The following is a 23,954-nucleotide window of genomic DNA, read 5'->3' as shown; positions in this document are numbered from 1 at the left end:
TCACTGTAATGTATATTAATGTATATTATATTAATATATATTATACTGTAAAAAGTCGGATAAATTAAGCTGTAAAGTACCGGCACTTAGAGAGCCGGAATATTTTACAGTAAAATTTAACTGAACAAAAAATTTTACTTACTCAAATTTTACAGAAATATTTACTGTGACGTAACTGAATTAAATTAATTAAATAATTACCGTATAACTGAATATAATAATAACTGTAATTAAATAAATAATAATGTTAAAAATTACAGTATAAAATTTTAACTTTAGATGGATTTCATGGATGCTGAATTCAGGGTGCCAGTACATTTTACCATAATCTACTTCGGAATTTTTACAGTGTAGTTCCATTTAAGGCTTCGGTTACAATAAAACATATTTTTCCAAAGCAGAGTTTTATATTATAAAGCGACATTAATTTTTTACCACTATTATCACAAAACTCCAAATTATAATGATTTATTTTTTATTTGTGGATCTTAATAACAAAACCTGTTACAACTTGCTTCGTTATGAGAAAAAAAAACATTTATTTAAAAAAAATCATATTAGCCAACTTAAAAGATATAAAATTTATATTTCATTTTTTCTCATATTTTTACTTAAGGCTACTTATATTTTTATGTATTTTCTCAAAGCTGCAGTCAATTGTATTTTAGATGTAATCAAAAGTTTTAGGGAACTAAAAAACTCAAAGAAGTAAACTAAATGTAAGAAGCTATTTTCCTGATAGTGGAATAAACCTGGTTTGGGCTACTTCAAAGAAGATGGGGGAAATAGAAGAAAGCACAGAAAGTCAGATTCCAAGAGTTCTAAAAGAACATTCTTCCATAAAAAAAGTAAAAAGAATGAACACGATAAAAGAAATGCCAGTGATGTAGATTTCTTCCGAAAGACATTTGCCAAAGTTTGGTATTGTGAAGAATTCGTTTCGAATAAAAAACGAGTAAAAAAATGTGTCCTTGTAACAGCAATGTATTTAACACGTTTGTAATTTGTAGGAATTTTCCATTTGCTTAATGAGACAGCTTGAATAGAATTAATTTTAATCAAGATATTGAAGACAATGTAAATTAATTAGAATTAAAAATCAATTAGTGTTTTTTAACTCTCTAAACTTACTTAAAAAGCCTCTTGTGAATAGCGTTTTTTGACTATTTATATAACTTATTTTTTGCGTAGTTACTTAAAGTGCTGAAAGAAAATTGAAAAAAAATTATTAACTCGGAGACTTTGAAGAAAAAAATCAGGCGTCGATTATATTTTTGAAAAGAAATTTGATTATAATAATTTGCGATCGGATATATTTAATTGCCTCTTTTACATACTTTAACCAACAAAGAAAATAAATTAACGTAACCATTTATTTATAATTTAACAATATTAAAAAGCAATTATTCAGACTCAAGAAGCTAATCTAACTGTATAACGCTAAATTATTTTAAAATTTGAAATATTTAAAGAGCGTAACTGATAAATAATTAAGGCGCTTTTTCTTTCAGTTTCTATTTTTTTCGCATATTATTCTACGTTTACAACTAGCGTTTAATATTCCTTTTTCTTTTCGAAAATTCAATTTTGAGTAATTAATTTTCTACGAATGAACGAAATTTATAAACGATTCAATTATAAACAAAATTTATAATTGAATTTCTTAAATATAATTTATAATTTTTTAACCACAAGATTCATAAGTTTTTTAATAATGTATATTCTTCGTTTATTTTTATAGCTCTTTTTATATTGTATTTTCCATCTTAAATATAACTGCAGAATTTTGAAATTTTTTCAAAATATAATCTTGAGGCATTTTTTAAAAATAAAAATAATTTTTAAAGGTGAGTCTTTTGCTGCCTTTAAATATTCTCAGTGTTTTGAGTTTAATCTCTAATTTAATTATTAGTCGCATTTTCTGAAAAGCGTCGAATTCATAATAGAGATTGAAACCTCAATCCATTGGATTTTCTAAAATATTTCACAATAGTACATATTTGATCATTGAAACACTAAATTTTAAATGAAAATCAGCTTGTTCTATTTCTTCATTTTTAGCAAAAAGTATTTTGAAAATTTAAAGTATTGATACATTTTACTTTCATTACTTTTGCAATAGTTTTGAAATTTGTACTTTAGACTAATTATTAGCACTGTTTAAATAATAATTTTTTGTTTCAAATGATAAAAGGTATACGAGAAAAATAAAATAAAATTTTACCGGGTGTTTTTAAGCGGTTTCAAAATTTTAACTTTCCTTATTTATTTCAATTGTCAATACAAATTTTCAAAAATTTAATAAATTTCTTGAAATCGAAACAAATTAAGGAATATTTATCAATCAGTAATTGATTATTTCTAGCTTCAAAGAAAATATTTCTAGAGAGTTTGAAGAAAAATCAATATCTCTTTAGAAACCTAGCCTTCAGAAACAACCTGGAAATGATCATTGGTACTGGTTTCAATATAAAAACCATTACCTTTATCTGTTGCATTAAATCTATCTGTCCATGATAGGAAAACTAATTCTTTCAGAAACATTCCTCAGTTTTCGTTTCCTTTGGTTCGTATTACTGAAAGCAGAATAACAGCTAGATTTGTATAAAAGGAGATAGTGACAAATTTATCTTTCCTTTACTTTTCAAAATATTTCAAACTGCAAGAAAAATGTATAAAATTCATGTAAAAACTATTATTAAATAATGATAGTTATAGATTTACATTTTTATATTCTATTTTTTTATTTTTGAGATCACATATGATTTTAAATTTTCTTCAGGAAAATGCACACTGAAAAAAATTCTAGATCAAATTACGGTAAAAAGTATCAGAACTCAGGATACTAATCCTTCATACTGTAAAATTCATTTTTACCGGAATATGTTAAGGAACAAAATCACTATCACTATAATTAAATTAATATTACTGTAAGAATTACGGTAATATGAATTTTACGTTAAAAGTAGATTTTTCGGTGAAATAGATTCTACGGACGACTTACTGAAAGTGCTGACACTTTGCACTGCAATTTGATCCAGAATTTTTAAAAACAAGTTTGAGCATTTTTCCGAAAAGAAGCTTATAGATTGTAGTCTTGCTCCAAAATTGCAGCAAACTTTAATATGTAATTTTCTGTTACGTTTCTTTCTATTCCATAACACTCTGCTTCTTAAAAATTGATCCAAGCTCAAAGAAATTTTTAACCTATGTAGATCCATGTGTATATGTTAAACTTTATATTTCTCTTGTTGAAAATGAATCAAATTTTAACAAAATATGCATAATTATGCAAAACGTACGCACTTGATGTAAAACTTTTTATCGTTTAAAAAGAACAAAAATTTTTGCCCGAATTTAAGCTAAGAGAATTTGTGTACTTTACAATTTAAAAAGTTTCAATCATCATTACATTAAACAGCAAAATAATTATCATTTATGTATTGTACTGGCTTGGGTTTTTATCACGTAATGTACGTTTTGTCTAAAACTGCATAGTTCAGAAAATAATCTATACTAAATTGTTTTATTGAACAGCTGTCCCAATTTCTTAGTTTACGATTTTCAATGTTCAACTAAGTTGCGTTGTAATTTTAAACCCAATTCAGAAGACAAAGGAATTCCTAAATCGATCATTGGTACTAACTAACCCTCGTGGAGTTGTTGAAGGAACTTGTTGATGGTACGTGCGCGTCAGTCGTTAACTTGCAGGAAGAAGAAAACCACGAAAACCTACCATGGTTAGCCTGATGCAAGGGGATTTTAACCCATTATCCGTCTATCACTGAGGATATTTTATGTCAGCTTTTTGACTGGTGTGAGCCGGAAACAGAAATCCTATCGTTCAGCGAAAGCTGGGATTCGAACCTGAAACACTTCATTGGGCGGAGAGCGCTCTATTAACTGTTTTACCGTGGCTCACACGAAATAATTAGCATAATTAGCATAAATTTATGAAAATCTAATCATTAGGTTAAATACTATTCAGGGCGTTCCATTTTTGTTTTTAATATTGAGCTCAGCTCACGTACAAGCGAGACTGTACTGTATCGATTTTTTTATCTTTTATCATGAACTTTGTAATAAAATTATTCAGTTTTTGCTGTGCTTTACCAAAGACATAGTTCTGACAAAAAATTATATAGTTTGCTTGATTTAATTAAAATATTAAAAAAATATTATTTTATACCTAACTGATTATACTCAGATATTTTCATTTAAAAAATGATACAAAATACTTTTCAATTCTTATTTTTCATGAAAATACCAAAAATAACTGAAGTTTTAGAAGTTCAATTTAGCCTTACTCAATATTGAGTGCCAGAGATGCTTGAATGTTAAAAGAACCGATTAATTTAATGTTTGAGGGATGCATTCGTTTCATTTATCATTTTATAGAGATCATATCCGCTTCATTCCTAAATTTTTTTCTGAAAAGTCTTCTCGTCTGGTCTTGAAAGAAATCTGTCCAAGTAATAAATTATACTTTTACTCTTGTATTTGGTAGGTTTAGTCTGAAATATGCTCGCAGTTGCTGACAGAAATAAAATCTAAAGATATTCATCTAAACTTTAATAACTTTTTCTGCGACAGTTAGATAAATTATGGTTTGAGTTCTAGAAGACTTACTTAAAAAACTATGAAAATTGAAGATTACACTTTATTACTATGATTACCATTACTTTATTATTAAAAAATAAAATTATAAAAAAAATATTTTAACATATTAAAATAAATGCACAACAGACATGTTTGCACATAATTTACAGTAAATAATTTATACTTAATTTATACTTACAATACATAATTTATACTTGCAAATTAAGCTCTGTTCAAATGGCTTGAAACATAAAATTATTGATTAATAATTAGTCCAAAAGTATCTTTACATTTTTTGGTTGGTTTGGTAAATGTCTGTAAGTTATTCAAAAATTTAATTCAATGCAATCTAATCAGGTTAAAAAAATTTCTCAAACAGTCACTACCTTTTTTTCGTGTCCATATAGAAAAAATCTGCCAGCTTATATGGAGTAAATATTTCAGATTTTATCCATTGACATAAAAATTGAATTTCAACTGGGACATCTTCATGGTGAAATAATTATATAAAAGCATGTGAATTTCAAACTGCAGTAGTTTTAACAAATGAGAGTGAATTTTATAGTAAAGAGCTTCTCTTGGTACATTTTTGAAAATTAAACTGGGAACGAATTTTTTGTTGCATTTATGAGATACTTGATCTTGCCTAATTATGGTGTGGGAATTTAAATATGAACATTTCTTTGCTTCATTTAAAAAACTGTAACGTGGGTAGAGAAACTCCACAGCAAGTTCAAAATGAAGAGAAAACACGAAACAATTACAGAGCAATGAGCAAAGGGAAAAAGAAAAATTATAATAATAAAAATAATCAAAATTCGAAAAAAAAGAAAAAAATCGGAAAAAAGAAAAAAATAATAAAAATCTAGAATATAAAAGATATAATCTTTTCATCTGCTCACACGATTATATCCGCAAAAACGAGGGCTTTCTAATATTGTATCAATATAGCCAAATCAAAAATACATCAATATAACAGTTTGAGGAGCACTACAAAATTAAAAAAAATTTATAACAAATAAAGTAGAACACATTAAGTAAAAATAACACGCAAAAACAAAAAAAAATAAAATGTAAAGGAAAAACATAAAATAAAATGCAAAGAAAACGCAGAATAAAACATAAAACGAAATCTATAAGGCGAGCAACGAATTCAAATGAACTTACATGAACGGGAAATATTTCAAGAATGATTTAAAATATTTTTATTGAAAACCATTCCTTTAGTAAATTTTACGTTTATGTGGCAACGGTTCACAAGAAAATCTTGTTTGCGCATTTATAGTTCGAATTGCCGTAAGTAAAAAATAGAAAAATCAGAAGTAAATTTAACCGACTAAATAGTTTTCATGCCATGCTCTAATTATCACAATAAAATTACAAAATTTTACCTCATTTACAAAACTGTATCACTTATTATAGAAACCATATCTTATTGTCAGTTTTACGTGAATCAATATCAAAATACTTCGGTGAAAATTACTGAACTTTTTGGTGCTTTATAGAGTCCAAAACATGGTACATTTTGCCTTATTCTAATAAGTTTTACAATACTTTTTTCTCAGTGAAATAATTCGGATTAAATTAACCTTTTAGACTAAACTTTTGACTTAAAAATTTCAAACTTTCCTGAATTTAGCGTAGGAATACAACTTCCTTTTAGAGATTTTTTGAAACAAAACTGCTAAAAGAATTATTTAATTTTCTATGCGTGATTTTACGCCATTAATTCTGTTTTATATTCTCACGAGCAAACTCTAAAATAACAATTTTCAAAATTAATTAAATAATCCATGAATTACTAAAGTTATGTTAAAATAAATTAAATATGCTAAAACTTAATTAAACAAAGTTTGAACCGATATAACAAATAAAGAAACATTAGCTACTCATTGTCGCTTGTAAAACAAGCAAACCCTGGCCCGCAAATTTTAATATCAAAGTGTCATTTTCGCAAGAACATACTATGTTAAAACAATAAATATAGCAATGTTCTTTTTTACTAGGAGTAAGTCAATTGTAATTTATAAAAATTAATGCGACTTCGAATTCTTTCGAAGAACTTATTATTAAGTCGTTTGCTCTCATCCGTTATTATCTTTCAATTATCTTCGAGCGTATCAAATGTATTTAACAAACATACTTGATCTTTTTAAGCTACTCTCAAAGTTTTTAACTATAAATTTTATGTTTTGTAATTAGTTAACATCTCGTGAATTTTTATATGCTTAAAATAACTGGAAAAATAAAATTAGCTTTTTTTTAATATTCAATCATGGGTTTTTTTGTTAAAATAATGTTATATAGTCATTCTACAAATATTAGATTTTATCGACTCATTTTACGATTAAAAAATATAAATTCAGGGTAATACATGCAATATCTTACCGATACGATCACTATTTACTCATGGATACACTCACTATTACAATACTGCCAAGAATTTCGTTCACATAGCTTAAAAAATAGCTATATTTATCGCAATTGAATGATTTGGACAATTCTTCATTTATATACCAAATTAATGAATAATGACAAAATATAAGTGAAAATTTGTGCCACTTTTTGCAATGGCTATTTTATACTTTGAAGTATATTTTTTCCATTCATCTTAAAGTAATCATGTTCTAACAATTATTAATGATAAATGATAAATCATGTTACAGGGATATATATTTTGAACGATTTGTATATATGATAATTATGTGATATTTTGTTCTGTTTTAATGCTACATGGAAATATTATTAGTGGGGTTCAAAATTTCCCTAGTTGTATAAAGGGTTACTGCGGAAACATATTTATGTACCATGGTATTCTTTAGTGATATGATGAAACATTTAATAAATTTGTTTTAAAGATCTTATTATTTCACGTTTTATAATTTAGTCCTAGAAACAGAAAAGAAAATTAGAAATATAAAGTTAGCCTATTTGATAGGGTACTTATTTTAAATATATTTTTCTTCATTAAGATAATAAGCATATCAAACTCTATGAAATATTTATAAATCGCATAATTAAATTTAAATAAAAATTTCTTTGAATAAATATGATATCCAGAAAAGTTACAATATTCCTAACAACAAAATTAGGAATATAAATATAGGCTTCTTAATAGGATGCTTACTTATTATGAGTATCTTTTCCCTATTACGATAACCAGCATAACAAAATCCATGCAGAATTTCTAAATTGCATAAATAAATTAAAGTTGCACATAAGACAGCCTTGAGAGGCTTATCTTTAATTTAAGTTATGAATTGAGTTGATTTAAAAAGAGTAATACATTGTTCCTTCTAAATGAATTTATGTAAAGTCTTTTGCGTACATAGCTTCATCTTCTGTTAAACATAAATATTATAATCTTTAATCTAGGAAAAGAAAATATGATAACTCGCTTACTTTTATTCAAAGTTATTTAAAATTTCTTTGAAATATTCTCTTTTAAAAGAAGACAGTAAACTTGCTATTCATGAAAAGCCTTCTTAACTATATATTTCTTCGTAAAAATATATGAAGTTTAAAAAGTCAACAAATTTTATAGATCAAAATTCATTTCGTGAAATAAATTTGCAAGATAAAAAAGTAATAAAGAAGCGAGACTCATAAAATAGTTATTAAATATTTCCTTTACCTTAAAGGTTTTTGACGTATAATTTTAAAGCAACATATTCAAGAGTTTCAAAACATCAAATGCATTTTCTTTCAAAACTTCATATATGATAGTGATGTTATATGATAGTGTTCAAGTTATATGATAGTGTGTTCAGATAATATTTAATTTTGAAGTTTGAAATGTCAATGTTTCTTGTCATCTTTATTTCATACATGAAAGGAACTTAATTTATTTTAGCTTTCAAATAATAATATTACGAAATTGACTTTTAAAAAATGTTCTACTAGGAAGTATTTCATTTAAACTATAGCATACACCGATTGAAATGAATAAAGTACTGTGGATGTGAAAGTGTGACCCAATTAAAACATTTTTATTCTTAAAATTCTAAGATTTTATAACTAAAAAGAAAGCCCTAATGTGCTTGTAAAAAGTCAGCCATATATCCGATGGGTTAATTTTTTGAGTACATTTAACTAAGCATCTCTGGTATTCTTTTATTTTATATTTTTTGAGTTCATTTAACCATTTTTTAGGGAAGTAAACTCTTTTAGTAAGATTAAATTTTTCCCTTTAGGGAATATTAAACCATGCACGGGGGGGAAAGTATGATCAAAACCACCAGAATGTAGTAAAAGTTACCATGTGTCTGACTCTATTCTGTCAAATATACTTTTCAGTTATGTATTTTTTTCTAAATCTGTGGTTATAGGAACGATAATTTTGAAAATCTGAATTTTCTGTAAACCATTTCCATATGAAAGGTTCAAACACCGTATATTTTGTTTTAATTAACCAGAATTATGTGTTTTTTTACCAGAAATGTTATTAAAACACAGTATGGTAATTTTACCAGAATAGTTTTCTCTGTGTACTGCTTGTACTGAAGAGGTTTTAAAGGACATGTTATTTTAATAAGAATGCTCGTTAAGTTCAAATTGCTACGGATGAGCATGTATGTCTGGTAATTCGCAATACATATTTGAGAAGTGTAGTATAGAACATGGAATTTCATTACCGCCGTCGTATTTTTAATTATTTTGCGGTAATTTTTCTTAGCATCGTTTGTTAAAAAGTTTTAATTTTTAACAAGAGATGATTTTGCATCAGGTAATAATGTAAAAGGTTTATTATAATTACCTGTAAATACTGAAGCATTATACTACTGAAAATATGTGGATATAGAAAACATTACTTTTAGATGTTTTTGTAGAGAAATATAATATATTTTAAGTCAAAACTTGCTATTTCATGATTAACCAACTTCTTTTTATTTTTGAATTTTTAAACTCGAAACTCTGCTTGCATGTAATATGATTAAATTATATATTCAAAATACAAATTTCCATCGGTAAACTGAATTAGCATTGACACTCGGTACTTATATCTTACACCAACGCATTAATATATATTACTTATATTTTCCATAGATATGCAATAAAATAAATTGCTTAACAACTAATTCAATAAAACAATTTTTATTCTTGATGTGTCTTTAGATTGTATGTAAGATTTTATTCGAAATTTAAAATTCTAACCATGGTTGCTCAGAGTTAAATATACAGATGCAATTGGTGATATCGATGGAAAGTGTTTGCAGTAGGCAAATGTTCTGTAACTAAACACAATACATTGTTTGCTGAAAACTTAACACAAAGCGATTCTCAATCAATATTCCTTCACTACTGTGTTGCATATTTGTTTCATCAAATATATATATTTGCAGCCAATATTTTTTTTAAATATCAGCAAAGCGTAATTTTACAAGCCTAAGCAAGCCTTATTAATGCATTAATGACATTTTAAGTGAAACAATGTTAAAAAATTTAATTATTGAAAGAATTTTAATAGAAATTAACAAATTCATCAAAATTCTTGCTTAATATGTGAACTTCCATTCCGTATTCTAAAATATTTTAGTAAAAGTGCATGAATTTAGTTAGCAACTTTCAAATATTCAAGCAATGAAAAGGAATCTATTATTTTTTTGAGTTCATATGCTTTCAATGAAAGTTGAATTTATATTACAAAATTGTGTATAGATATTTTTTAAAGAAGTCAAATATTAATTAATTTTCACACTAGTACACTAAATAAATCCCTTTCATATTTATAGAATGGGTAAAAACTCTTAATCCTCAAACTTAATAATTTCTAAAATCTATATCAACATTTTTTACTCTACAGTTTATCGCTTTTTTTATTTAAGATTCGTTAATTTCTTTCCCCATGGGAAAATTCGTTTTAAAACCAGAGATCAGTATAAAAAAAGCTAATAAATCTCAAGTAAAAAGGAGCAACGCAAAGTTGATTGTAAAGGAAGGGTAACTTAAAGTGTACTTAAAACTCTTTCAAATAACAATTAAATTTATGGTATTGTTTTCTTTAATGGAATAAAACTCGTAAAATTAAAGAGTTTCGAAAACCTTTTGCGATAAAAACGTAACTTGGTAATAGCGACCGACTTGAATTAAAATGTATTTCTAAGTAAACTGATTTAGTGAAAGAATATCAAAATAGCGTATTAGTTAGAAAATGTGTTTTTGAACTTATCTTTTGCAAAATGACCGCAGTGGTAAAACATATTATGCTTATTTTCGTTAAAAAAAATACCGTAGAAGTAAATCAAATTGCATTTTTATCCTTGAAAGTTTCAGAATATTTTTAGTCCTAAAAACGTAATTTAAGGATATTTGTTTTATAAATCATTTCAAACTTCAGCTAAATATCTGTATTAAGTAATTTAAATACAAAACATAGGGGTTCTTACTTTGAAAGTTGAAATATAAGTTCGAAAATGATTGAAACGTATGAGTTTTTAATTGAACTAACCCTAACAATTTTTATGCGTTCTGTGTTCTTTTTAAATTCAGTTTTATGTTTCAGAAACAATTTTTTTTTATCTTCTGAAACATAATTCTCAAAAGCTCTCAAATGCATTTGAGTGAAGTTATTTTAAAAATAAAACCTCGTTGTAAAATATGAGGTATTATTTTAAATATTTTCTTCTTTGTAGCAAATATGGAAAAATATATAAATGAATAAGACCACATTAAATATTCTATAATTAAATAACATTAAATTAATTGGAAAATGAATATTTTTACTTAACATTGAAATATTAATAAGTCTCTAGTCTAGTGCAGGGATAGTACAATAGAGTCGTGTCCCGCAGACAGTAGTTGAAATTTCTGGGTAGCAGCGTAAAGGAAGATAGTCTATAAATGTATACACTCGACAGTAAATTACGAGCAAAATTCTTCAAGTGACACAAAATTTACTAGTGACTTTCTCATATTTGTCTGATCAGTTTTTATTCTTTAATGAAATAGATTGATGTTTAGTAAATAGATGGCAGCACACATTCTGAAGATTGGAGAAACTTAAATAATTTTAAACTATGTGTGTATTCTCAAAGTTCAGACAAATTAGATTGAAAAAGCGCCGTCTCGAACTAACTCACAAAAAGTTGAAAATGATTCACTAAGAACTCTTCAAATACTAACATGATTTTGCGATGGTTTCTGATATGAGCTTAAGTTTGGAGTGTCCGCAGTGGACTGATCGTAAAGACTACGGTTCTCAGTGGAACACCGATGTCAAACCTCACACTGGCTACTGTCAGTAAGCGGGTGATTGACCACTTTGACCAGCCTGTGTAGTGACCGCGGGTGTGCATTATCGATCATCATTAAACTGCTCTATTGAAAAGTGCTTGACTTCAAACTCAGGTCGTCGGGCTAACGAAACGGGGGAGCCATTCTCTCTGCAGAAGATCAAAAGTGTGGCTTCATATATTTGGATCGTCCTCAGAGATGCTTCCAGACCATTAATAATCCATTGTGCAACTCTAGTGCAATGTAAATAAAGTAACTACTAACCAACCAACGCTTTTTAGAGTCAAAAAATAGCCAAAATTTTAGCATTATTTTTCTTTTTTTCCCTTACAACATCTAAGCAATGCATCTGACACAGAATTTTGAACTCATCAAAGTTAAAAAGCATTAAATTTCGTATCGAATATATATATGAATCTTAAAATGGATATGGTTTTACTCTGATAGAAAATAATTTCGTTTTGAAGCACTCAGACTTGGTTTTATTCCAATACAAAAATTATTTGGCAATTATGTTTTGAAAAGATTTTCGAAAGTTTTATCGTGTCACTAGAAAGCGTCTCGGGAACATTAGTTTGACAGTTATGTAATATTAAACAATGTAAAATAAAAGTTCAAGTTTTTTCACAGTTTCACTAACAATTTAATTTTTTTCCATTGCAAAAACAGCCTATAAACTAACGGTGGCCCTGCGCTGCACCTTTTAATGCCATGCCTTCCCTGGCAAAATTAACAATAAAAAAAAGCATTTCTTTTTGAATAGTTTGATTCTCAATAACTTTCATACCATATGCATTTTTTTTGAAAATTAGAGTTGCAGTTTTGAATCATAAACGGTTAAAAATGAGGGCAACTCTTTTTTCATCAAAAGCAGAGAATTCAGCTTATTTCGCGACAAGTAATTCTGACTAAACTCTTCAATAAAATTTAATGCCTAAATACAACATTGAATGCGAAAGTTACTGTTTTTTAGTTTTGGTGCACTCAACATTTTTTGTTTGAGTAATCGTTTAAATGTAATAAGGCAAAAATAAAAATAATGTTTAAAATTTCCCAGTTTTTTTGGCTTTCATAAGTTCATTTCACTCACTTCAGAAACCATCAGAAACTCATACCATTCTTATTTGATATGCCCTAATTAAGAAAATATCAGTTCTAGCTTTCTGGGTATGATTTTAAACAAAAAATCCAATTTCACTAGGTTATTATAATTTCAAAACTTAAAAGACTTTCAGCAATAAGCTTCAACGTAACCTGCTCAAATCAGGTATAAATGCAAATATTTCCAAAAATTTTTAAAACATCAGTATTGAATAAAATGAATGCAATGAACATAAGTAAAATAAATATAGTGAATAAAATAAATATAATGAGTAATAAATTCACTTGTGAGTTTATACCTTTAAAAAGTTCTATTGATAAATTTGAATCGGCGTTTCATGCACAATAAATTGGTTTCAGACAATAAAGCAATAATTTAGCTTAGTACTTCTTAAATTTATATTGTTAAACATGCTGTAAGACCATTATGATTATATATGCTCTAAGAAATAGCAATTCAGTTCCTGATTTTATTAATGGCTTCTCAGATTAAAGAAAACATATTGCAGTAGAACAAAACAGAAACTTAAAGTATACCTTTTTTGATATAGAGTTTAAATGCAAGCGATTAAAATAATTATCTAATTAAATTTATTTCAAACACATAAAAAAACATTGTTTGTTATAAAGTTTTTTCTTTTGGTTCAATTTCGCAAGTAATTTCCTTTTCGACCAACCATGGAGCTAAGAGCGGAAGATATTTTAAAAGTTCTCTTTTGTTAAATATTTGTCTTGGATCATTAAGCAATAAAAGAAAACGCAGAATAGAACTTCATTTAAATTGATGATAAAAAAATCAATTGTTTTTAAAAGCTAACTTGCATTTTTAAATGTCTTTAAAACAGTTTTTATATCTTAAAACTTTATTGACACTATTATCAGAGTTTAATTTAGAGTGGATTTCTTTTCAATCACTTTTTACAAAACAAGCATTTCTTTTATGTTTTTGTCATGCCAAGAATACTTCACTGGAAACAACAATGAACTGAAGAAAACTTAAATCAGTCAGCAAAAAAGAATTTTATTTTTTTATTTAGATATAACATTAAAAACTAAATAGTTCAATCGTCTTGTATTAGGTTAAATCTTTGTGGGAAATATAATGCAAAACAAGAAAGAAATACTCAACGCACTCAGTAATGTCCATTTTTTTATCTTTCCATTTTTACAGTTTACTTTCCTTTAAGTTATTTACTGATAGAACGTAAAGTACACACGCAAACAATGAATTTGTTTAAAAATTTCATTAGTAAAAAATTTTAAGAATAAGCTTTATTTTGAAATGTTTATAACTCAAGAAACTAGTGGAATGATTTTATTCAAAAGAAGTTGAAAAGTGTCATTTAAAACAATATAGTTCAAGAAATGCAATAAGCTATATGCTTTACAATTTCAAAATTTCGTAAATAAAAGAAGTAATATTTTTTTCTAAAAATCCACTTTTGTCTTTGAATTAATTTTAAAAGCCATTATTATAAAAAATAAAATAATCTATTGTAGTCATCATCGATTAAGACCTATCGTATGAAACAAAATCAATGCCCAGACTTCGAAACTATTTTTAATAATGGTTTGGAGAGCTTTTTTTAAAACAGAAAACCTATGCCAGTTTTCCAGAAGAAGTAGAATTCGTAGAATAGTTTTAGTAGAACTTCCAAGTTGTACTATCGTCTATCAAAAAGATATTTTACTGAAACAGCTTTTCATGAGTCTCAAAACTATAAATATTGACGAATATTGCTATTTTTAAGATGCTGCTCCATCGCATACTAAAAACACTCCTGCTGAATTTCTATCAAAAGATGTATGACTTTCATACCCATCCTAATCTTTTCTTTTTTACAAGCTAATATTTTGTAAATTTTCTGCTCTTTAGAAGCCTTGGATCCATTTGCATAAGTCTCTGATACTTCATAAAATTCCATTATGTATATTATACGAAGCTAGAATTTTATATATATATATATATATATATATATATATATATATATATATATATATATATATATATATATATATATATATATATATATATATATATATGAATATATATATATGAATATATATATATATATATATATATATATATATATATATATATATATATATATATATATATATATATATATATAAAGGTTGTTTATATATATATAACCTTCAATAACCGAAACGAAATTGACAGTCAAACATCATTTAAGAAAAGTTTAGACTAAATATTATTTATGTTGTTATTTAAATTCTGATAAATGATTTATTTGGCGTGATTGATAAATTACACTTTAGTTTACTTCTTCTTTGTTAAAGAAGTAGCGTTTATAACTATTGATTTTGTATTAATAAATTTATTTGCTTACTAATAAATCTCAATATATTACTCAAAATATTGATTTTTTATATTTAGTCTTTTGCTTCGAATATTATCATTATCGTTTGGTATTTTTAGAAGAATTCCCAGTTTTCGATCATCTTTAAGCCTTTGTATTTTGAACTTTTTCCGATAATAAGAATTCGAAAAGAGGGAGAGAAAATTCCCTTACTTGTTCGACTACATTCGAGTTTTGTATTCTTGTAGTTGTATTAACTTGTGACGAGAAAAGAAATGTTCTATTGACCTAGTTTTTTTTCTTTTTATAAAGTATTGGTCTTTGTTTAAAGATATTTTTTAATGTTTCTCTATATCTGATTTATAATGTAGAAATTTCTAACATAATAGTACGAAGGTTAAAGCAAGTCATTATAAAAGGATTTTGTAAATATATAAAAATTTTTTGAAGCGACGTTTTAAAAAAATAAATTTAACGACAACATAAAATTCAATAAAACAAATAAGCACAAATTAAAAGGATAAGCGATTCTACAACAAATCGCTGTGGGATGAGGGGCTTATGAAAGCTCAACGATTTTGTGACCAACAGTATGATGTTGGAAATGTGATCAAGATAGTGCAAAAAGCACATTTATTTTCCAGGCAAGTTGGTACCCAGTGATCTAAACCCTAGTGGCTTCAATCTGACTTTTAGGATCAAACTCCAGTGCCTTTTCTATTGAGCTATCGTAGAAAAATTTATTAAATTTAAAAACGTAATTAATATTTTACTTTCAATTAGTATTTTTACTCTTTAGACAGAAATTAAATAGGAACTTTATTTTTGAATTAGTAATCATTAATCTGCTGGGATAGCCTTGTCGGCAGGGCGCTGGACTCATTAGAACGGGGGTTCGAATCCATCCGGCTGCAGACTCCTCGTGTAGTTAATGGAGACTGGGGCACATTAAATCTGTCTAGTCACAAAGTCATCCATTTTCCCATAACAAATGATACCTCGTTGGGTTCTTAATTAGAGATTGATCGTTTTCTGGTACAGGGCAAATTACGATCAGTGGATGAATTAATGGATGTATGAATGGGTCCGCCCTCTAAATAGGTATGATATAAGGGTAGGGCAAATTCTTTTCCAGAAATGGCGCCACTGGAAAACAAGAACAATTGCACCCTCAAAGCTTTAATGGCCTACGACAACAAGAGTAAATAGTAATGTGCAATAAGCTTTAAAATTTTAAAAGCTGCGGTATAGAATAATATGAGTAATGCTTTGAAGTTTTATAAAACAAGACTAGCAAAAATTTATAATTTTGAAGTAATTTTATATTAATTGTGTTAAATAAATTAGAGCTAGTTGAGCATCTACAAAATCTTTATATTTTAAAAACAAGTATAATTTGTATTTTTACATATTTAGCATATTGGTTTGCAGAGACTTTTTCAGCAATAAATAAATAAATGTCAAGCAAGTTTTTTATATGCTGTTGGTCATCGCAATTGAGGGATAGATTTCAAAGGGCAAATTTTCACTCCTTCAATTTAAATCATACAAGTAAGTCCCTTGAAAAATCCTCTACTATTTGTCCTAAATTGCATTTAGAAAAATTCAATAAAATAAAATTAAGTAAAGTTTTTCTGTCACACTTATGCTCTTCCAGTATTTTCTGTATCACATCCGTTTACCAGGCTTTCTTCTTTCACAAGGTTAAAAATGTCACCATTTGAATCTACATCTAGAGCTGCAAAAGGTATTTTAGTCATGTCTTTTGCTTTGAGTAATTTTATTTGTGTGTCTACTTTTGAGAGCCTGGATTTTTTCCTGTAGTATTCAGTTGATGTTCAGGGGGGATCTTTACTCCTTCGATGTACCTACTATTACTCCTATTCTTTTAATCCTACTAATTTTTAATAATTTTCTGAAATTTTTTAAGCCTTATAATTTTAACATGCATTTTTTAGGTTTTTTTCTCAACTCTCGCAAAAAATTTCTATGATCTATATTTTGCTTTGTTGATAGCATTATAAATGCTTCACGGCTTGTTGTTGTCGAAAAATAACTTATTTTGGACTAATTGTTCTTTTTTTTAAGAATTGAATTTTTATTTATTTTTTCGTAAGTATTATTTTCATCTTTTTATTTGTTTTATCGATCTGTATATAAAATTGCAGAATTCTCCTATTGCAGCCATTTATTTTCAAAGAGAATGTAATTGAAACTGCACTGTCAAAAAAACCGGAAACGTCACTGAATATATGCGGCAGCTACGGTGAATGTAGTTTTCAAAAACATTTTTGAATATTTCGGAATCTTCTGAAACTGAATCGGCGTTAGTGCGATTCAGTTTCGTACTTTTGAAAATAAAATAAATGATTCTCGATTGATCGGAAACGTGCTATTAAAATGATGTTGTCTGATATTTGTAATATTTTTGTGGAGTCAAAATTAGATTTTGCAATTTTTTAACTGCGTATTATTAAAAACGAATTCAAGTCGTTAATGGGCATTTGAAACTAATAAATATGTAAAAACATTGATGTATGATCGAAACTGCTAATAAGGGGTTTGATTTATTGGTTTTATTATCTTACTATAAACTGTTCCGCGATAGCAATTGATATTATTATTCCCCAAGAATAGAAAAGAGCATGCGTCATTGGTAACTAAACACGTTTTCTCATGTAACTCTTTGACAAGGATGGGACACCAGTGTCTCTTTCAAATATTTCTTGACACTCTAATTGGAAGTAAAAATACATTTTGGTACATTACAATTATGAAAAAAAGTCTAATAGTTACTAAAAAATTGTTAGATTATCGAATTGTATTATTGTATTTTACGAAAAATGTTTTGAAGTTAAGTTTTGAGGTTAGTTGGAGAAGTTTAAACTTTTTCTCTTCGATATAAGTAACTGTAGATAACAGCAAATTTGAAAAATTACTGTTCGGAAGTAAATCGTGTTTGGAAGATTTTACTTTTAGCGAAGAAAAAAGATACCGGTGCTTCATTTTTAATTTAATACCCATAAACTGTTAAGATTCTAAATAGAATATTTATCACTCATTTTGACCTAAATTAAAAAAAAAAATAATGAAAAAAAGTATGAAAAGAAAATGATTAATAAAAAATCCTCATCAAAGGGATAAAATACTGAAACACGGTTGATAATGCATGAATATGTTTTTTATTTAAATTATTCTAGAAATTTTATACACAATATCAGTATTCATGGACCAGGCAAATGTTAAAAGGTGATTGTCAGATATCTCATAAATTATTCAAATGAATAAAACTATAAAGTTGTGAGCTAAAAAAACTGCGAGTAAAAATAATGTACCTTCTTTTATTTGCTAATATCACTTAGAAAATAAATAGAGCAATCTTAAACGTTAATCAAACTTACATTTTTTTTAAAAAAGTATTCACTGATTTAGCAAACATGAATTAATTTTAATTAACACTTCTTCTGCAGTTAATTAATCAAAAGATGTTTTTACCTTATCTTTAGACTCCGTAATTTTCAGTTTAACTTAAATATTTGACTTTTATGTTGCATAAATCGTTTTTATTATTTATATTATAAGAAACCTACAAGCTCTCTATTTATCAAAGAAAAATATGTTAATATTTCTCGCAGGGATTATTTAACGTACGAAAAAAATCGCTTAAGAAAGACTTCCAGACCTTAAAAATACTTAAGACTAAACTGTTGTTTTTTCAGAAATTGAATAAAATAAAATAAAATAATGAATTAAATAAAACAAACTTAAAACATATCTGTTCTTTGAAATCTTGAATTACACATTGATAAGTAAATTAGTTATTTTATATATCTTTTAGTTTAAAGTTTAGTTATAAAAAAACATGCGTTTTCTGAATAATTTTTTCCCTGCTGAATCGGAATTTTGTAGTAACAACTTTTATCAAAAAAAAAATTTAGTGACAACTTTTATCATAAGACCTCAACAAGGCTTATAAATAATTAGCAAGTAAAACATGATAACTTGCTTGTTTACGTGCACTGATATTGGCATTAAGCTTGCATCAAGTTTGCATTCGTGATATAATGGAAAAACACTACGCTTTATCATTAAAAAATATATTGCGTTTGAGAACTTTAACATACAATGGGAAAAAGGTTCAAAAACAAGATTTGCAATAAAGCTAAAAAATCATATATATTTTATTTTCGTTCTATGAATGCCTTCATTCAGTCTTAAAAAAATACTGGCATTGAGACGTACCTTTTTTGTAAAAATAATAATTATCCGCTCAACCTTATTGAATCAATCAAAAGAAACCGCAAATATAACGTTTTAAGTAAGGTTGTACTGTTAGATTTTTCATTCTAAAATTGCGGTAAAATAACCAGTAGCCGTCTATCCGTACAATTAGCCTTAAAGTTTACGGTAAAGAATATATTCTACCTTTATGGTTTTGAAACAAACCGTTTGCAACTAGTATGGTTAAAAAACCCTGAATACAAAACTCTACGGTCTTTTGACCATTGGCAACTAACATAGTTTCAAAACTGCAAAAAAGAAATTTAACTGGGCATTGGGGCTAGGTTTTTCGTCAGGTAATGGACATGGGAGTTAGGTTGTGGTGAGTTGAGTTTTATCAAATGAACTGCGGAATGTGGTTTGATTAGTTTATCTGGTTGTTTATCGTAAGTGATGAGAAATGCTATGCTTTTGTGCGTTAAACAGATAGTGATTCTATGCGTGAGTGAGTATCGTAGTCTAATCGTGTAGAGTCACAAATTGGGGGACTAGGAACTTTTCATGTATTGAAGGGAACAGGGGAAATATTGTGGTGTCAAAGATGGGACTCGAACCCCCGTTTTGTCGGACATGAGATTGACAGATTAGCCCCCTCGGCTATAACATGTACCCAGCTGCAAGGAACCAAGTGACTTTCATTAGGTGAATCTAGTTGGTGCAATAAAATTTTGGTTGCTTAACCGCGTTAGGTGAAAGCAGTTAATAAACTGTTTTTTTTTCTTCTTCTGACAGTTAACTGTTTGGATGCCATTTTAACGGTTATTTGACTGTTTTATTTGAATATGGTAAAATGACAATAAAATAAATTGCTAATTAACTATTTTTCTCAATATTTTTAAATAATGGGAAATCAGAAGATTAAAGGATTGTTATGTTCAGATATGACTTATTCAGGCATTGACAAAAAACACTAACTTGAAAAAAAATAAAGAAAACAAATCAATGCGCTTAAGAAAGAACTTCCAACTATTATGCATGCATCTATTTAGTGCAAGTACGTGAACAAACATTTACTAGTAAACGGAAATTCCAACATGTGCTGTAAATAAGCTTTTGACTAATTAATGTTCGTAATTTCTGCAATACTAAAAAATAAAAAATATCTAAGTTTAATTAAAATATGTTATACTTTCCCTTAATCGAATTGCATTTGCAAGTTAATTAATGTAGAATTGTAATTAAACATTTTCTGTTGCCTTGATTACAGTTGTATCTGCAAATAGTTTCGGGGTACCATAAAATGGCCTACACTTACGCTTGTCATTAGTACAAAATGAAAACGAAATTATTATTTTAATAAGATTCTGACTCGCCATTCCTTCATAATTTAGCTAACTTTATAATTTAGTTTGTGGAACTCAAGATATAAGAACAAAACATTTTTATTTTATTCCTAACGTTCAAATTAATTTCATAATCTTAGCAGCAGTATGCATTTTATTTGTCATCATTTCAAATAATTTGAATTAGTTTTGTGATTAGTTCTGAAAAAACCAGACTTCAGAAACGATGTGATTTAATTTGAATTTAGCGATCATAAATAAAATAATCAAAAACAAATTAAATCTCCTCTACGAGTCAAAGTCTCCAATAAATAATTACGAATAATGAATCATTTATTTTTTGAAAAGAAACACCTCATTTTTTATTAATATTTTTGGCATTAAGCCACAGGAAGAACACTAAATAATTTCGAAAACGAGAATAACTCAGCTTTTTCCAGACCTTTTTATTAACCTCATTACATCCAAAATTAAATGAATTACGCTTCATTCTGTGTTTAAGACACAACTTTTCTCATTTTAAAATGTTTGAAAGTTTTCAGTAATTATCGCTTAATTAGTTATAATGTTTTTTTTACATTATAAATGATAATAATATAATTGATAACATCTATATGATAAAAAATTAAATCATAACTAGCATATTATTTTCTAATCATATAGTTTTATTTTAAAACATTCTGATTCAGAATTTATTCAAAATGCATTATTCGTATAAGTACCAATAATTTAAACATAACGCCCTTCATGCTAAAGTTTAATTATTTTTCTATTCTAAAGTATTACATTAAGCTGATAAAATGTTTACTCGCTATTTTCCAAAAAAAACCAAAAAATTTATTAGTCAACTTCCAAAAAATTAAACAATTAAAATTATATTTTAAACGCAAAACTTACTGTTATAAGATAAAACTTAAATTTTAGTATAAAATTTGTGGAGTTTTAAAATTAGACAAATATCATAAATATCTTTGCCACCGATCTAAATTCATGAATATCTTTGCCTCCACATAAATTCTTTGCCATTGACTCTAATATCCATTTTGAAATTTAATGTGATAATCACTATTAAAAAACATGACTTTTTAAATTCATTTTTTCGTTGGAAGTTCAATGAAGAAGTGTTTTTCAAGTGCTGTTTCAATATTTAATTTCGATTATTCATGAGTTTGCCCATTTTTAATTGTTCCTAAGTGCTTCATACATTATTTAAAGGATTTTTTCTTCTGATTAAATATAGAATCTAAGAAAAGATTATTCATTTTGAATAAATATATAACTTATAAATATGCCGTTTTAGATGCATATGCAAAAGTTAATCATTTAGAAAAAGCAAAAAAAATTCAGCTAAGCATCCATCTGAAACTAATCCCATTTTTCTTCTACTTCCCTTTACCAAATTATAATAATAAATAATTATTACAAATCATTCTCCGTTCTATACTATATTATTTTCAGATTAAAACTGCTTGTTTTCTTTTAATCAGTGCGATTTAAATATCAAAATAGTGATTCATACTTGCGTCTGCTTTCAATTGCTCAACTGATTATTTTAGATGGTAAGTATTTAGCATTTTCATTACAAACAGTAACGATAATTTTTAGCTATAAATATGCATTGAAAACATTTATTTCATGTTGTATTATAAAAATAAACCGAAGTAAGTACATTTGAATATCAAAAATTTTTTATTTTAGACCGAACAGTACTATTGATGATTTGAACTTACTGGATTCTCTTCTCAAAAATTATGATAGAAGAGCTTTACCTACAAGTCACGAAGGTAAGGGAATTATTTTTATTAGATTATACTGCTTGCTATATTTTGCTTCTTTTATAATTAACATTGAGTTACCATTGTAATTACCATTAAAAACCATTGTTACTGAAGGTGAGTTCATTAAACAATAGCATGTTTCGTTGCTATTAAATAAAACTGTGGTGGAAAATGGAGTAAGGCATTCGTTAGCCCAGGTTCGAATTTCCATGGTGGCTTCGTGATGACGCGAAACTATCTCACACCAAATTATAATTATTAAGAAGTTGGAAAAGCAATTTTATTTTTTCTCCAAGAGAGGACTTATTATATTTTAGTCCACTTCACACTTAAGCCACATAGTTATTATAAATTTTGACAACTTAAATAGCAACGTTTGCTTGTGAAAAAAATTCATTTGATTCTACTCAGTAGTTTTTGGTTGATGCCCTTTTAAATACGGAAAGTGAAAAAATGGAATATTTGACTTTCTTACTATCGAAAAGGGTAAAATACTGTTCATGTAAGAAGAAAAATGTACGATGTGTATGTAGAATTTTGGCAGTATACCAGTATCAAAATTGGTTTGCAACTTTTTGATTTGGCAAAATTTGCACAAAGATTCACCACACCAGTTTATGCTGATGAAGACCCAATAAAAGCATTAATTGATGCAAGCCGGTGACTAGCAACTCCTGAGATAACTGAGAGTTTTATCGACTTCAACCGTAAATGGTCAGTTGAAAAGCAAATGTGTTAAATCTAAAAACGCGACATATGGGTTTCTCGTGCTCTTAAGGAAATAAATTTTTCCCGTTGCTTTGATGTCTGCGATTTACTTCTCAAACGTCAGGAAAATTATCCATTTTTGAAGCGCACCTTTACAGGGGACAAGCAATTGGTTATCTACAACAATGTTCCAGTCTTCACAAAACATTTCAGACTGTAAAACTTTTTTTTCAAATTAGGAGGTCAAAAATCACTTGGATCATTATTTTGCCATCAAGGAACATAAGTTTTATGAGTTTAGAATCACGCTACACCCGGAGCGAGGATGAAAGATATTAGACAGTATATGATTCACTAAAATATTCACTATAAGAAAATCACTTTCCATTTACATTTTAAAAAACGATGTTACCTCCCGAACAGCCTTATAGAACTTATTTGTCTCCGGTCAAACTGTGGAAGGTTGTTGATATACTTTTCTTCCTCAAGCGATAGTGCAGGTAAGTTTCCCTTAAAAAGCTGTTCATTAAAGTGGCTTCTCTTAATTTTTAATATCGCTTCTTATTGATTTCATTTGCTTAAAATAAGGTTTAAAAAATTTATTTCAGAAAATTATTAGTGTTTTGTTTAAATTACAAATGTATATT

The 23,954-nt window shown here is 27.2% G+C and overlaps 1 protein-coding gene across 1 annotated transcript in view; it reads left to right on the top strand.

Moving 5' to 3' along the window:
• LOC107456705 (glycine receptor subunit alphaZ1-like) overlaps positions 1-23,954 on the top strand; it is a 150,074-nt gene that overhangs the window by 58,809 nt on the left and 67,311 nt on the right. The window contains exon 2 of the mRNA XM_016074642.5: positions 22,520-22,605. Within this exon, the coding sequence (XP_015930128.2) occupies positions 22,520-22,605 (86 nt within the window). The remainder of the gene's footprint in view (positions 1-22,519; positions 22,606-23,954) is intronic.

This window comes from Parasteatoda tepidariorum, chromosome 11 (genome assembly GCF_982258835.1).
Source record: "Parasteatoda tepidariorum strain Cologne lab strain chromosome 11, Ptep-v5.0, whole genome shotgun sequence".
Taxonomy (NCBI): domain Eukaryota; kingdom Metazoa; phylum Arthropoda; class Arachnida; order Araneae; family Theridiidae; genus Parasteatoda; species Parasteatoda tepidariorum.
Note: the sequence above shows the minus strand (reverse complement) of the source record. Positions and strands in the feature narration are given on the sequence as shown.